Source organism: Poecilia reticulata, chromosome 16, assembly GCF_904066995.2.
Source record: "Poecilia reticulata chromosome 16, P_reticulata-male-v2, whole genome shotgun sequence".
Taxonomy (NCBI): domain Eukaryota; kingdom Metazoa; phylum Chordata; class Actinopteri; order Cyprinodontiformes; family Poeciliidae; genus Poecilia; species Poecilia reticulata.
This window is the reverse complement of record NC_088845.1, coordinates 13,299,059-13,316,116: the sequence shown is the minus strand read 5'-3', so window position 1 is coordinate 13,316,116 and position 17,058 is coordinate 13,299,059. Positions and strand designations below refer to the sequence as shown.

General features: G+C 37.9%; 1 protein-coding gene across 2 annotated transcripts; it reads left to right on the top strand.

Moving 5' to 3' along the window:
• Positions 1-615: 615 nt before the first annotated feature.
• On the top strand, positions 616-16,679 carry pex5 (peroxisomal biogenesis factor 5). 2 transcript variants are annotated; one of them, XM_008431397.2, is made up of 17 exons: positions 616-850; positions 4,181-4,338; positions 4,432-4,470; positions 4,567-4,684; positions 5,984-6,121; positions 7,582-7,666; positions 8,112-8,202; positions 8,438-8,560; positions 10,485-10,598; positions 10,923-11,006; positions 11,503-11,622; positions 11,700-11,843; positions 12,525-12,595; positions 13,699-13,920; positions 14,023-14,188; positions 14,282-14,439; positions 15,530-16,679. In XM_008431397.2, the coding sequence occupies exons 2-17, from the start codon at positions 4,225-4,227 to the stop codon at positions 15,774-15,776; spliced, it is 2,034 nt and encodes a 677-aa protein (XP_008429619.1). In that variant the 5' UTR covers positions 616-850; positions 4,181-4,224; the 3' UTR covers positions 15,777-16,679. The 2 variants fall into 2 exon arrangements, with proteins under 2 accessions (XP_008429619.1, XP_008429622.1); XM_008431400.2 differs by lacking the exons at positions 8,438-8,560; positions 10,485-10,598 and having other exon boundaries at positions 618-850.
• Positions 16,680-17,058: the final 379 nt, after the last annotated feature.

The following is a 17,058-nucleotide window of genomic DNA, read 5'->3' as shown; positions in this document are numbered from 1 at the left end:
ATTTTATACAACAGAATAAAATAAAACAGCATACACTTTATTGATCTTTATTGAGGTAAATACATTAAAACCATAAGTGACCTAAAATAGTAATAATAAACATAACATGCAAAAAAAAACCATATAAAGATAGATTGATAGATAGATATAGAGTGTTTGTATTTATTTTTAAATGTATTTATTTTAAGCGTCTTTGAGTGTCCTAAAGATAAATAATATAAATATAAATTGAATATTATTATTATGTAAAACTATATATGAGTGCATCTATCTATCTATCTATCTATCTATCTATCTATCTATCTATCTATCTATCTATCTATCTATCTATCTATCTATCTATCTATCTATCTATCTATCTATCTATCTATCTATCTATCTATCTATCTATCTATCTATCTATCTATCTATCTATCTATCTATCTATCTATCTATCTATCTATCTATCTATCTATCTAAAACGTTTTCTTTGTTAGTGTGTTTCATGCTATCCAATGACATGTGTTTTTGTATCATGCTCGTTTCAGGACTTTGTTCCGTTCACCGCATATTTTACGTAAACTTACGTTCTTTTTACTGTTTGACACCATCCTACGTAAACCGTTTGAAGAATACGCATCTGCGCTACGTCGCTAGTCTCTCTCCAGGCGCTCGGTCAATGGCTTTGCGGGTCATGGAGGAGGAAGGTAAATAAAGAAGGGGCGCCGAGAACACGCAGCAGCAGTCGTTGCCTGACGGTTGCTGGAGGATTTTCCTCTATTATCGGCGTGTAAGCAAGAGACGGACAGGAGGTGGAGAGATATCCCGGAGCGGAGCTACTCTCGTTGGGCTTCATCCGGAGCTGTCGGCGGTGAGATGAACAACACGCTACCCGTCTGCTCGCACTCCTCCTCGGGGTGAACATCGCAGGAATGATCGATTCTCTTGGCCCTCTGTAGCTAGCTTGTTAGCAAAAAGCAAGCGGCCTGTAATAGTTCATATCTTTTGTTGTTTTACTGTTGTGTTATTAGCTGAATGTTAGGTAAATAATGGGATAAACATGAGTATGAAATCTAATGTTGCTGTTTGGGTCTGTAGCTACAGTTAGCTTCAGGTAGCAACACTTTAACGTTCCTGAATGCTGCCAGGTGTACACAGTTCAACATTTTATGGGTCTTTTACGTAGATTGCATGTACCAGTAGGCTGCGTATAACAAAAACTGAGTGCTGTGTGTAAACAGGTGTCACAGTGGCCTATCTGTGATAATGTGAGCATTAATATCTTTGTCTAATCCTCTTACTTTGACCCTAATCATAATGCAGCAGCTGTGTGAATCAGTTGGAAAACTGCACTCTTCAATGAATTGTCTACCTACAGAGCAATACCCTGTGGTGGATTTAGTTGAGAGAAAGAAAAAAAGGTTTCACTTTTATGAAATAGACGGGGAATTAAATTAAATTACTTCCACACATTTCATTATGGAAATTGTAGCTGAGTTGCGTCCCTAGAAAGGTTAGGGATTTGGAGTAGGTCAGGATGTGACACATTTCTGTCATCTGTTCAGCCATAAACTTATCTAAACTGCAACATGCTTCTTTTACAAATTCATTTGCTACAAAGTGCTACCCGAGGGCCATTTGTGGCCCTTGGACTGCAATTCAACAATGATACAAATCTGACACATCCATCAGAGGGTCTTGACTTTTTATTTGTAATAAGGGTAAAATTACAACCAACATAATTTTCTTACAACAACACAAAGTATTTGTCATTTTATAATAAATAGAACCATGTCCATGCTCAGACTTTTACTGAAAAAGCGACTTTACTGCATCTAACTCGGCTTTAATCTAATTTATCAAACTTGGTTAAATAAATAAGTATTTTGACAGAAAGTGACCAAAATCCTGTATAAATTTTTTGGAGACAATTTTTTTTTTTTTTTTTAAACTAGATGCATTTCTTTTAATACAGCAAACGTGCAAAATCCTGTTTAAGTTTTGGCCTGTACGAACTTTTGACTCTGCGATTTTGGCCCATGTGACAAAAAGTTTGGATTAACTGTTTGATTTATAAAACTAGAAATGAACTGATCAGAATCTCACTGCTGATTTCTAATTTTTCTAAGAACTGTAATGTAATAGAAATACTAAGAAAAAAAATCAATTATTCTTGCTATGAATGATCACTGATTACTTATTTTACCAGGGAGATGTGAAATCACACCATATATGATAGAATCATAATTTAGCATCTTATATTAGCTCTTAGCTCTCTCAGTAAAAATGGAGCAACAAGTAAATTAATCGCATAATAAATTGGGAATAAAACGTCAATAATTTCAATTTGCATAATTTGTCATTTTCCTTTTCTCTCTTTCTGTCAAAAACTGGATGACAAAAGTCAGTCTGGTTTCAACCTGTTTTATTCTGAAGGACAATTTTGATAACAGAAACTTAATAATTCATAATTTATTGTTTCTGTTGTTTATTTATTCTGGATATTTAAAATATCGTCCTGCATTAAACGTTCATTAGAATTTTAATGAGAATGTGTTCTTGCATTATTATGCTATTACTTGAAAATTGTCTCAAAACAACACTGTCATTTATTGTAATACCTTCAAACAGCAGTAGTTTGTTGTGCTTTGTGTGACCTTCATGTTTTTCTGTCTTGTAACCCGAATGAACTGTTGCCATGGTAACAGAAAGTACATGTTGCTTTTAAATGTCGTCTTAAACCTCTTTTGCATAGTTTAGTTTTATTTTATAACAGCTCGCTGACATTCACTTGGTAACAACACAGAGTGGTTTGGTTATTTGTTTATTTAAGAATCTCATTTAGTTTCTACCATGCCAGAGACGATTCCTCCTGGGGTCCACACCACAAACTAGAGTCATACTTTTACAAAAGAGATAATAAAATACATTAAGACGCAAACAAAACCAAAGCACAAAATTCAAATCAACCAACTCACCAATTTTAACATTTTGCAAACATTACAAAAGGACATCAGGAAAGATTACAGATTACAGTGGCATTAAAAGCTCAAAATGATGTGACAGTAGCTGAAGTAAGCAGCCAGTCCCAGTGCCTGCCGGCCCTCCGTGTCCTCATTATTAATGGCTCACAGAAGGCCAGAGAATGTCGTGTAAAACAGCAGATGGGCTTTGAATTAGTTGATGTGACAAGAGCCTCCAGATTTGGCTTCGCCTGCTCTGTCCGCTGTGAAAAACATTACTTTACTTAACTTCTTTCTGAGAAACATTAATGATGAAAAAGTGCAAAAAGGATAGCTCATCCCTCAACAAGCTGCATTTCTCAACGCTGCTTTTTAATGGTGGCAGTGCAACCGGTCTTTAGGGATGTTTTATTCAGCGAGACGTAGATCAAAATTGGCTAGATTAAGTAACATACAAGAAGTTATATTTTTTAAACATAACAACCGACAGCATCTACCTTGAGTTTGACTCTAATACAACATAAAAAACAAGCACTTAATTGCTATAATGCAAAGGTTTTTCCATTTATTATTGCAGGGTTTCCCCCAGAAAACTTGCTAAGCCCAGTGCTTGGGGAGCTACTGCGGTCATCCAGCTGGCCGCCATGTTTTTGAGTTAAAAAATGTTTAAAGTTGACAGGAAATTTGAAAATATTACTTGATAGTTATGCATTTTTGGAAGAGCTGAAGATTAATACCTAAACACCAACTACAAAGTATTAAAAAAGACAATAATAATAATAATAATAATAATAATTAAAAAAAAAAGATAATGCTAAACCTGGTGGGGGCACAAGTAAAGCCTGGTGGCCCGCCAGGCTTATAATACACTGAAGGAAACCCTGCATTGTGTAGGGTGTGAATGCTTTCCAACATGACATTCCTTTAATAAAATGTAAATAGAAACAGTTGGTGTTTGTTTTTTTGTTGTTTTATATTTGATTCTCCTGTTATATTTTTTTCTGTTGAGAGATTTCTATCTCATTTCTTATTAAAATCATTTGGTTGATTGATAATGTATTTAAATCTAAACCTGCTTGGGGTTTGAATAGTTTTGGGAAAATGCTGCAGATTAATTCTGCTGGGGAAAACATCAACCATGTGTTAAATGTCTGTAAATTAAACTTTATCAGCAGTAAAAACAATGATATTTTACCTCTTATGTGGCCCAAGTCAAAGTATCCAAATTATCTCCCTAGCTTTTAGGGGATCCGGCTAGTGTTTGCCTCATCCTTGTGTTGCCATGGCGATGCGGGAGCTGGTGGAGGCAGAATGCGGGGGAGCCAATCCCCTCATGAAGTTGACCGGCCACATGACCAAGGAAGAAGGGGCATGGCGGCACCGCTCGACACCCACAGTGAGTTTTTTATGGTTTTGTCATTTGATCACAGCTTAATGTAAATCCACCACATTTGGTTTTTACAGTAAAACACATTTTCTGTTCTCTCAGATCGCCCCCACTCCTATTGAGATTGCAACAGAGGAAGAGGTCAGTGATTATTTCTTTTTTTTTTCCCCAATGAACAATTAATTCCACATTTTTATGTTTATACATTCTTGACTTCTTGTCTGCTTTGTCCTTCAGCTTGTGAATGAGTTCCTGCAGGCTCCCCCTCGACCCCCACACACATTTGACATGGGTCAGCTCTTGGAGGAAATGCAGCAGATTGACCAGCAGAGCTACAGACAAGCTCCACAGAGAGGTACTAAACCACTTCAGGTTATTCCTCAGGCTGGACAATAAATCAATGCAAAGTGATGTCACATTTCCATGAACTTTGTAACTGACGGCCATCTTGGCGGTTGCTATGGAGCAACCGCCTGCTCCATAGCTGTTCTAAGCTGTTGCTATGACAACAGCTTAGAACAAGCTGACCCATGTCAAATGTGTGTGGGGGGTTCCTATCTAACTTGTAAACAATATAAGTACATTATAATTACTTGAATACTCTACCAAGATAAATATCAATGCTGTATTACTGCCGAACTAGCAAAATTAACTTAGCTGATGTAGCTTTTATCTGCAAGCTAAGACGGACATTTAGCTTACACATTACTACATGTTACTATATGTACTTACTCTGCCAGTTTCCAGAACCTTGTTATTCACTCTAAGTGTTAGTACGTCCTTTATAAATCTGCTTAGGCACTGATTGTATTCGGCCATAGATTTAAAGCTCCTTCATGGTTTCACGAGCAGCTTGTTGGCATCATCTTACATATTTTTCTTCTCTGTTTCATTCAGGTCAATACTGAAAGCAGCGAATTTGTTAATGTATCTTTCTCTCGCACGTTGGTCAAGAGTGTCCATATATTTTCTTTTTGTTGGTCTCTAAGCCATTGGTCTGCTATGCATTGAGCTGCGTTTGCCTACTAAGATGGTGCGGATCACTTCCACTTCAGACTTGTGGGAACTATGTATAACAATATATATTGCAACAGAGATGTGATCAATATCAGTAGATAATACATTTGATAGAAAATTTAATAATTTCACTGAACTCTGATCCAGAAACACACAACATTCTGGAGGCTTTGCTAGCTAAGCAAAGTAGCTTAGCTAGCAACTCATGGCAAGCAAAGTTGGTGGCATCAACTAACTCATTCTCACTCATTCTAACTCATTCACTCTTCGGTTACCTAGCAACAACTTGCTGGGTAACAAGCCAACTTCGGTTACCTAGCAACAACCTTCTGGGTAACTTGCACAGCAGCAGTTTAAAGTTTTGCCATCATGCCTTATAACAGCTAAAAAATAAAAAAGCAATGGCATTATGTGAAAAATCTGGATAAAACGGGAAGTTATGCCACCAGTTTGGCCATACTTCATATATATAAAACAACAAAGATAATCAATAATTATCAATATTGACTAATAAACATTTATATAGTGATAATTTTTCAGCCATATTGTCTAGCCCTGGTTATTTCTATAGGTGCGGTGTGAAGTTAGTTCTAACCTCTTTGAGAGGTATAAGTGTTGGTTTTTTTCTCCCTCATAGCACCGGATGTGGCAGCGTTGGCCCTCTCAGGCGACTGGGCTGCAGAGTTTGTCTCCGGCTCGGACTCTGCTGCCACAAATGCTCTTGGTGAAGCAGCAGATGCCGATTGGACGAGAGAATTTATCGCTGAGGCTGCAGGTAATCCGAGTTTGTCTCACTCTGGGTTCTCAAGCAACGCTGGATGTGCGATTCAGCTTTCTGTGTTGTCATCAGTTTGCCATATGTCTTCTGTTTTTAATTGGAGCGCAGTAATCAAATCAGGGAAACATTGACTTTCAAAACTTGGAAAGTTTTCCCATTCATCTAAATTGAAACCACAAACTTTTATTGGGCTTTATGGTTTTATGGAATTAGTAGAAAGTGGAGAATAATAATAAAGTGAAAAGAAACTGATTCATGTTTTTTACAAATAAAAATCAAAAAACAAGCAAATGCTTGTATATTACACCCCTTCATTAAGTTATGTAACTTATTAAACTAAATAATTACCTTCATATGTGACACAATTAGTTTATGGAGTCCATCTGTGTGCAATTTAACCTGAATGAACAACATCATAAAGACCAAGGAACACATCAGACAGGACTGGGAGAAAGTTGTGGAGAAGTTTAAGACTGTGGGATTGTTATTCGGTCAAGAGAAATAAATCAAGTTGGTGATTAACATCAACCTGACAGTTTCTGCAGAAAACGGGGCGAGTTGTCAGTGATTGCATAGTGGTTTTTAACGTAAATTTAGTACAGAAAATAAAATCACACATTAAAACATACCTAATAAATTCCAATTCAAAAATACTTTATTAATCCCAAAGGGAAGTTCAATAGTAAGGGAGAAAATGAAGTTGGTGGTTAACATCAGTCCAGCAACTTTGGCCCCTTTACTTTAAATAAAATACAACAAATGACCTTAAACTAACCAGCAATAGCTCCCAACGAACAGTTAACATTTGTTAAATTAATCAGCTAAAAAGAACATATTGATAACAGTTAGACACAAATACAAAACATGATAAAATTATACATGAAACCCTGGGCTTATACATAATTAAATTGGTCTAAAATATGTTTTAAAACACAGAACTGATCCTACAACATGCCTCGGTTACAGACGGTGACAGAGAAAGTGGACGAGCTGTCAGTAACCGGTTGCTACGGTAACCACCAACTGTCAAGAGAGCAGCTAGCAGAGTTTATGGCAACAAAATGTCAGGAGAAAATAACGTTTTGACTCAACAGAATGAACGAGGAGAAAAAATGTAACTAATTTTTGACAAACTAATATTGTTAAAATAAAACCCTGTTAAACCCTGTTGCTTACGATTGTAATGTAACCAAATGCAAAATAAATATGGTAATATACTAACTAAATTGTGATTTCAAGATAAAAGCATCAAACCTCAAACCAGAATTTAATCATAGATTAAGCCCAAAGTAAACTCGATGAGCTCTAAAAAAAAGAAAAAGGTGGTTAAAAACCAATAAGGAACTTAATTTTAATTTGGGGGTATTTACAAATGCTTTTATACCACCTACGTGATGCACATGTGGTTCAGACTTGATGGTGTGTATTAACGGCATGTTTTCCTGTTTCTGCTGCAGATCCCGGGCGCTGGGCGGAGGAGTATCTGGAGCAGTCTGAGGAGAAGCTGTGGCTCGGAGACCTTGGGGACAAGGAGACTGAATGGTGAGAGCAGGCTCTGCTTTGAGTCTATTCAGACAATAAATGGCTTTTCTAAATGGAAAGCTGCGATAAACCAGAGGAAAAGAGGAGCACAGAAAGGCATTCAGAGCGAAACCTTGAAACATTGACGTGTTGTCAGGTGAATGTGTCAATTGAAATTTCATTCTTCTCACTTTTAGCCTGCTGTTTTTTTTCCTAAATATGTTCCCGTTTGACAAACATCTTGCAAAAGGCAATTAAACACGAATAAAAGCTGCAGTGGAGGATGTGAGCCTTGGCCTTCATTGGCCTCATTTATCAAGCAACAATGCAGTTCTTTGTCTTCAGCCTGGGTTCATTTCAACCAGCTTTCATAACCGCAAGAAAATTAAACTCTTGCTTCTCACTGAACCTCCAGTCCAAGTTATGTTGGTGTCTTTACATATATATGCTCTTTTTTATCTGACAGGACGAAGGAGTATCAAGCTGGAGACGAGCTGAGGCAGACAGCCAATGAGCTTGTTTCTAAGGTCGATGACCCCAAGTTGCAAAATACAGAGGTGAGCCGGTTGACTCTGCGCTCAATCTTTTAAATTGTCATTCTTTCTCCAACATCCGTCACCGTACTCTTTCTCTGTTTCGTTTGCATTTCGTTGTACGGATCTTTGTAACTGTGTCATAAGCATAATCAAGTTTTACTTTGCTTTGTTGAAGTCACTGTAATGGCAAAAGCCTGACTCGTCAGAAATGGTAAACACATCTTTTGTTTATTTATTTTGTTTTGTTGTTGTGTAGTTCCTGCGATTCATTAGGCAGATTGGCGAGGGAAGTGTGACAGTGGAGAACAGAACAGACAAACAGCTCACAGATAAAGTTCAGGCCGAGGAGGCTCAGAACTGGGCCTCCAACCTCAACCAGGTATGAGTCACTTCCCACTGAGGAGGGAATGGTTTTAAACTGGGAGCATATCAGGGGAGCAAATTGGTTGGTTCATTTTTGCACAGCGTAGGTTTTTGTCTTGTGACTCATCGGTGTAATATTTTCCACAAATCTAACCAAATAAAGCCATAAGTCTCCCTGTAACAAGAATCTCAAGGCTGCACAGCTATGGAGATTAAATTAGTTTTGTAAGATAGAGGAGCTCTATGCTTCATATCTTTGTTTTCTGTACGTGTGCAGCAAAGCTCAGTTTGTTTCCCAGTTGACTCAATATTTTCTCTGTCCTTGGTTTCACTGCAGTTGTTGCTTCGTCTCAGAGGCTTAAAAAAGGAGGCGTTGGTTCTGGGTTTCTGCTAAATATCACGATAGTGTGGAATATCAATCATGAAAAGAAAACAAAATTATTAGCAAACCAGAAAGGGGGAAAATAATTACGCAGTCCAATATTTTAGTTTTCTATAACACAGCCCATCATTTATAGGATGTCCTGGTTACTTTCTGAAACTTAGTGCTTGTGTTCCCGTAACTTTCAGGTTTCATTAGGGAACTTTAAACGGGACCCAATATAAAAAATTCACATTTGGAAATAAGCGGTTTCAAAAACCTTTCCATTCGTGAGTCACATTCAGCGGGCACTGTGCCGTCGCCTAATAACCCGAGCCATCCCGTTACTTAGCAACCCAACTCCCAGCAACTTTGATCAACTGGTTTTACTGCTTTAGTCCAATGGCTGCTGGAAAAGACGAGTGTTTTGTCATCCAGAAACCACTTGCTGTTAATTCCAAAACACAAAGTTTAAAAACTTTTACTGAATTTACTCCTTTTTGGGTTTTTTCTTACATTCAGGTTTCTTTCTGGCGCTTTCTCCAAATTTACAGATTGTTTTCCAGAATTTTAGAGGTTGCTTTCCAAAACCTACCAAGAAGTTACAAATATTTTTATTTTCCTGGAATCTGACATACTTTTCACTGATTACCAGAGAATTCAAGATACTCTAGATAACATGTAAAGCATGGGCTGTGTTATATAATGATACTTCATATAAAATAAACCATTTTAGAAATCCTATCTGATATTTAGTTTTAAAAATGTTTTGATTTATCTTTCTACCAGCAAACATATTTACAAATCATTACATAAATTTGAATTTTAGAATCACATTTTCTCCACGCAAAGCAAGGTGGGGGGATTTTTAGAGATGATTACCCAGGCATAAATTTGTTTTTATCTTATGCTTAGCGGCATATTTTTGAAAAACTCTGCATGAATAATCCTGCATTAAAGAAACTTGTAATTAATTTATTTATTTATTCCCTGAAAGGCCTCTAGCAGTTCAAACTATAAATGTTTCTGCCTCATTAATTTCAACTCGTAAAAAATGACCTATAACCCTTAATGAATTAACTTTGACAATTATGTGTTGACAAAAGTAGAGAAGTTTAATAAGAATTAAGTTAACTGATCTTTAATTTCTTACTGGGCTCAATAAGAAAGTGTCTTAAACTCAGTGCAAACTCTAAAAATCATCTTTGTTTTTACCACCTCAGATCACATTAGTCAGTCATTATTATCTTATTATTTGTACATTAAAGCTACTTTCCGTTAATACTGAACTTCAAAATAATGGTTTATATGTCAGTCCTGCTGTTGCTTTGACTGTGTACCATTTTCCATGACATAACTTAAATACATTTTTCCCGTTTCTTTAACCTTCCCTTAAAATCCTGGCATGCCATTCCTTCAATTAACAACTACCACTTGTTAATTAATTACCTATACTACTCAAACTTGATGCTTATTCCTCCCTCCCCTCCTCCCCAAAATATAAAAAAAATGCCCACAAACTGCTTCCTGCCCCTCGAAACATGCCTCCGTTTGCCCCTGCCTCCCCTCGTTATCGTAGTTCCTGGTGGAGACGGGGGGAGGGACTCTTCCCCTGGAACCTGCAGAGACGAATCAAAGGATTGACAAAGTTAAAGCTAAACAAGCAGAGCAGTGGGCCAAAGTCGTCAGGCAGGTAGGACCTCTGTGGTCGTGGCAGCAGAAGGCTTATTTTATAAAATGGTTATTTTAAATTTAAGGATGCATCAAGCATTCAGTAACCTTGCTGTTAAATGTCTGTTAGATATTAGTTTATTAGGAAGACGCAAAAGAACAACTAGAAATGATTTTTTTTCTGTGTCCATTTTGCTTTCATCTTTGCTTCCTTTCCATTCACCTCCCGGCTCTTTTCTGTCCCGTTTTTTAAATGTCGCCATCCTTCGTTCCTGTAACAGTTTTCTTAGCCACAGCACCTGCAGACTTGTGCCACCTATTGTCGTTGCTCTTCGTTGCTGTTCAGGTGTCGGAGGAGTCGGCTGAAGCCTGGGTGGACGAGTTCACCACGTCGGGACCGGATTTCCAACAAGCCAAAGCTGCAGTGGAGGTACGGGAAGAAAGTGAAAGTGGAAAATTCACAAACCATGAAGAAGACAATGTCAGGAAGTGGATAAGGATGACGGCGCGGCGTGTTCTTTAATGACCTGTCGCATAAATAAGCTTATGATTTTAATTGTTTCTTGGATAATGGGAAACACTACAATTGCGAAATTGTAATTTTTAGACGCTAGCATAATCTTGACAAAGTTTTCCTCACAATTGTAATTGAAATGCAGCTTCTGATCCACAGTCATTGTGAACTGATGCCTTTAAAAATGGTGTGTTCACTGATTAGAAAAAGATTGGACTTTTGAGTTTCAGACCCTGCAGTCTATAATCAGGGCTGATATTGGTTCATCTCTTCCAGATACATGACTCTAAAATCTTTGACTTGTTTCAAAACTCATTGAATGCGCTGATCTTTTTCCTTTAAAATTAAAAACTCAAACGTGTCTGATGTGAACTAATCAGGCAGTAACTGTGCATGTTGCTGATTTTGCCAGAGTGACGTTGATTTCTGGGAGAAGCTGCAGCAGGAGTGGGAGGAGATGGCAAAGAGAGATGCAGAAAGCCATCCCTGGTTGTCCGACTACGACCAGCTGCTCAGCTCCTCTTACGACAAGGTAACCAAGCTGCAGTGAGTTCCCTTCGTTTCTCTACCTGGACCATTTCTGAGTTTTCCTGGCTGTGTTTCTGACAGGGGTATCAGTTTGAGGAGGACAACCCCTGCTTGTCCCACCCAGACCCTTTCTCAGAAGGACTGAAGAGGATGGAGGCGGGCGACATCCCGGGAGCTGTGCGCTTCTTTGAAAGCGCCGTCCAGAAGGAACCAGACAACCAGCTGGTGAGACGGCAACAGCGGCCATTTTAAAGTCTGCAATTCACAAGAAAATTATTTAAAATATCTAACACAGCTTTTATCTTTTAACTCATTTTTACTCAAACGCAGAAAAAGTCATTCAGAATATTTTTCTTTGATATATATTTTTTCAGTTTCCAAAAAAAGAGGAATCTATGTGCATAGAAAAGTGAAAGTGTAGAATTTCATTTGATCATTTTCCCAGTTTTGTTAAGTATTTGTCCCAATATCTAAAAAATATAAATTTATCTTTCTGATTTAAAAAAAGGATTGCTTTGCTTTCGTTTAAATTTGGATGAAAAGTAAACTTCACTACTTTTGGTTTTTAACTTAAGGTGAAAGGAAGGAAGAATTTTCGGAAAAAGAATTTTCAGAAAAACAAACTTTAATTTAAATCCTCTGTATTTCTATAAAATATTCCAGCCTGAATATTTTAAAGTTTAATAACATTCTGAATGTTGTTGAACTTAAAGTAACTAAATCTCCCCAAATCTGAAACCAACTTCCACGTTTTGCTGTTTTAAATTATTTCAAGAATTTTCTCAGAAATATTTTTGAAATCCGATTCTGAACAAAAAAAATTATTAATGTCACATTAGAAAATTTGCGGCAGCCCTGTATAAACAAAGCAGGAGAAATTTAAAAAATGTATTCGTTTTATTGCAGGCGTGGCAATATCTGGGAACCTGCCAGGCAGAGAACGAGCAGGAATTTGCTGCCATCAGCGCCCTCCGCAGGTGAGACCTGGAAATTGCAGAACATAATTTTAAAATTTAACCTCAACTGCAAAATTATGATTCATAGTGGAAAACAATCAAATTTGACCAAGATGACTGTATTTAATTATGCTTTTTCTTTTAAGTTGACATTTTCGTCTGCTATACAGTTGTCCCATCAAAAACATGTATTTTCTTGTTTTTTGTAAGTAGTCTCTAACTATTTAGCCTTAATCTAAACTGTTAAATTTAGATTATGGCTAGGTGAAAAAATATATACTTGTAAAAATTATAAATAAAACGTAATAGGTAATTAATGTCTTGATATTTTAAATATAAAAGCATTGCAGAGCATAAGAATGTTTTATTTTTTTGACAAATAATACAGATAATGTGTTGGCATCACATTATGCTTAAAATGGTCCAAGAACATGGAAAATTATTGTTTTAGAAGTTTTGGCAAAAAAGCTTTCTGGAAGAGCAATAATGGTCCTAAAAGACAACTTTTGTCTGAGATTTCACTCTGCTCAGTTCTGCCTGTTTTAGGGCGTCTTGTCACTTTAAATCCAAATAAGCTGCAGCTGGCGACGCCCCCAACTCAATGTTTACAAATGGCTGAAAACAGACGCACAATTATACATCCGTACATCGTTGAAAAGCAGAAGGAGAATCTTTTCAGCAGTAAAACCAGCTGATCAAATGTGTTAGAGCTCTTTTTGGGTTGCTAAGTGACGGGTAAAGCTCGGCTGGGGTTGCTAGGTAATTGGCTGGGCTTGGTTGGGGTTACTAGGTGAGGGACTGTGGCTGCTAATTTGTAATTTGAAACATTAACTTATTGCCAAAAAAAAAGCTGGGTAATTTCTAAACACTTGGGATGCTTTTAGAAGCAGGTGAGATTCATATTGAAGTACAGAAATATACAAAATGTAAAATTGGCATAAAAGGGCCCCTTCTTCAAGATACCTTTTTCTTGTTGCCAGTCTTATGTTGATCCACATTTGTGGAGAGAGGTCTTTATGAACAAGTCGGTAGCATGGGATTGACTGACGACCTGTGAGAGTTTCTGTTAGTAGCGTCTTTTAATGCAACTTTCCTCCCTTTGTTTTGCTGCTTTTCTCCAACAGATGTATAGAGCTGAAAAAGGACAACCTGACTGCACTGATGGCGCTGGCTGTTAGTTTCACTAACGAGTCGCTGCACAGGCAGGCCTGTGAGACGTTGCGCGACTGGCTGAAGCACAATCCAAAATACCAGTCTGTGTGGGAGCAGTACGAGCGGGACCGTCAAAGAGACGGCGGCCAGGAAAGGGAAAAGGAGAAGGAGCGGTTCGGATCGTTGCTGCCAGAGTGAGTAATGAAGCTCGGCAGACGTTCAGCGCTCATGTTACAGAAGTCTCTCTTTTGTAACGTGACTCTTTTATTCCCTTTTCTTCTTGTTTTCCTGCACAGATCGTTGTTCACCGATGTCCAGAATCTGTTCCTACGTGCAGCCAACTCCGACCCTTCCGAGGTGGACCCCCAGCTGCAGTGCGGTCTGGGAGTTTTGTTCAACCTGAGTGGAGAGTACGACAAGGCGGTGGACTGCTTCAGTGCTGCCCTCTCCGTTACGCCACAGGTCAGAGGTCAACACTGGAATCCTAGCCACTGTATGTCTGTTTCTGAGCTCGACGTAACTTGATCACTTCCTTTTATTTTGTGGCTCGATCAGGATTATCTGTTGTGGAACAAGCTGGGCGCCACGCTGGCCAATGGGAGCCGCTCAGAAGAGGCAGTGGCCGCCTACAGGAGAGCTCTGGAACTGCAGCCAGGTTTTGTCCGCAGTCGCTACAACTTGGGAATCAGCTGCGTTAACTTAGGGGCACACAGGTGAGGAAATGTCTAATCAGATAACAATATTATAAGGCACATTAATATTTTGAAAAATTTAAATTGGTGGATAAGAAGTTTGTTTCTAAGACATAAAACTTATCTAGTCTTCATTAGTCTTTGCAACTTAACCCACTAAAGTAGATTTTTAGTATATAGAAATAAATACATAGACTTTATATGATGTGAAATAATTACAGTAAATGGTAAGTAATTGTAGTCATTACCCTACTCATTCAGGTTCTGTGTAGAATTTAAAACATAATTACTGTACAGTTTTTCTAATTGAAGACTAATAATTTGATTCATTTTAATAGGTTTCTTATGGAAGACTGATCTTGTCACATAACAGTGAAAAATAAACAAATATCTACTTATTTAACTATAAATAAATTCAAATAAAAAAAATAGACTCTGAACTATCAGGATTTGGATGTTTGATACTTTCACTTCGCACTGTATCGATAATAGAGCTGACAATAAATCAATAATATATATTGCTATATAGACGTAATCAGTATCAATAGATCATTCAAATTCAAAATTACTTTATTGATCCCTAAGGGAAATTAAATCAAATTTGTCTAATAGAATATTCAATAATTTCACCAAACTCTGATCCAGAACTGCACAGCATTCTGGGAGATGTAGGCAGAGGAATGGCTTTAACCGTTCAACCTCTGAAGGCAAGCCAAGCAAGGTTCGGGGCATCGACTAACTCCTTCACTCTTTGGTTACCTAGCAACTCACTCACTCTATGGTTACCTAGCAACAGCCTGTTGAGTAACTGGCACAGAAGCAGTTTCAGGTTTTGTCACCGTGCCTCTTAACTGCTTGAACGACGTGGAGTGAAAACTGGATAAAACAGGACAAGGTCACTCCACCACTGTGGCAGGATTTCACTTATTTAACAAAAAACAAATCAATAATTATCAATGCTGATGTGAAACCATCATATTGTGATGCGTTTTTCAGCCTTATTGTCCAGCCCCAATTTGTAGCCAAACATTAATATACAAAATCCAAGAATTATGGTCCATGTAGATTCTTATAAAGACTTTTCTTATATGTGCGTGTAATTTTCCCACAGAGAGGCTGTGGAGCACTTCCTGGAAGCGCTGTCTCTCCAGCGGCAGGCTGCAGGAGAAGGAGCGAGAGCTGCGAGGGGACCCGGAGGCGCAGCAGCCACGGTGATGTCCGACAACATCTGGTCCACGCTACGGATGGCTCTCAGCATGATGGGAGAGAGCTCTTTGTACGCTGCGGCCGACCGCAGAGACTTGGACACGTTGCTGGCTCATTTCAGCCAGAGAGAAGTGGAGGGTGGAAGTGAATGAGGACTAGCCAAGCGAAGGTTCATCGAGTGTGAATGTGCTCAGAACGGTGGTCAATGTTTGGGGGAAATCGGAGCAGTTAATAGTCGGATATAAATGGCAGACGCGGACACTGTGACATCGGACATGCTAGATGTTCATGTGTGTTTTAAACAAGTACCATAATGCAGTATCAGTCTCCAGCTGGAGAAACGCAACCAGCAGTTGTTCAGTCAAGCTGCTGCTGGGTTTCAGATATTTGCTAGTCCTCATATTGTTGTTCTAGCAAATGAGTTAAAAAGGTTCCTTTTTATTTACTTGAAGTTTTGATGAATAAAGTAAACAACAAGCATGTTGATGATTTGTATCTTCTGTAGCGAGTAATGTTAGGTTGGTTTGTGTTATGACACTCAGTACTCCCCAGTCTTCATTACCTACAAGTACTTTTTAGGATTTAGGTGACTAAAGGTACAGTGCTGCTGTAATAATACCACGAGTTCTGCTTTTCACCCAGAAGTGCTCTGAAGACAGAAGGTCGATGCAGTTCAGTAGAAGAAACACAAGTCAAAAAGTGCTGCAGCTTTGTTTTTATATCATGTACGTCCTTAGTGACCATTGATCTGCCAGGACAGTGAACTGGCAACCAGCAGGACTGTTATTGCTATGATCATGTGTGTGTGTCTGTTCATTGTGATTAACTGGGTAACATTTAAAACACGTCATGAGAATGATTGTTATGGCTCCCCTCTGTTTTGCTCTTTTTTTGTAATGCTCTTAAACTAATTTTGCTTTATTGTAAAATACTCCCATATGCCATACTGTGTATTGTAACATAATTGATGCACTATGATTGTTTTCAGGCTACTTGAAGCCCGATTGCGATCTTTAATATAATATCCAGCAATAAAGCTTTGATTCCAAACATGAGATCACGAGAGGGTTTTCTTCTGATGGGGATTTTAAGAACTATGTTTGTAGCCGTAGAGATGCTAGAAGAAGTCACAATACATAATGTACTTTTTTTGTAAATATCGTACATGCTGTGTAAATGTACTTACAGACAGAAAATTATGCACCAAGTTGAGAATGGTTCAGCTTGAATGTACTGGGAGATTTACAGGATATTTAATTAGCTAAAAACTTTCACTACAGGTATCTAGAAGAAGCTTTTAGAGTTGAAATTGTCTGCTGATTTTCTCTCACTGTTAAACAGGAGAAAAATAAGAGAAACATTTGATCTCTTTCTGAATTTGATTAAAATTTACTTAAATTTTTTATAATCCATTAAAAGTTAAATATTTTTGAA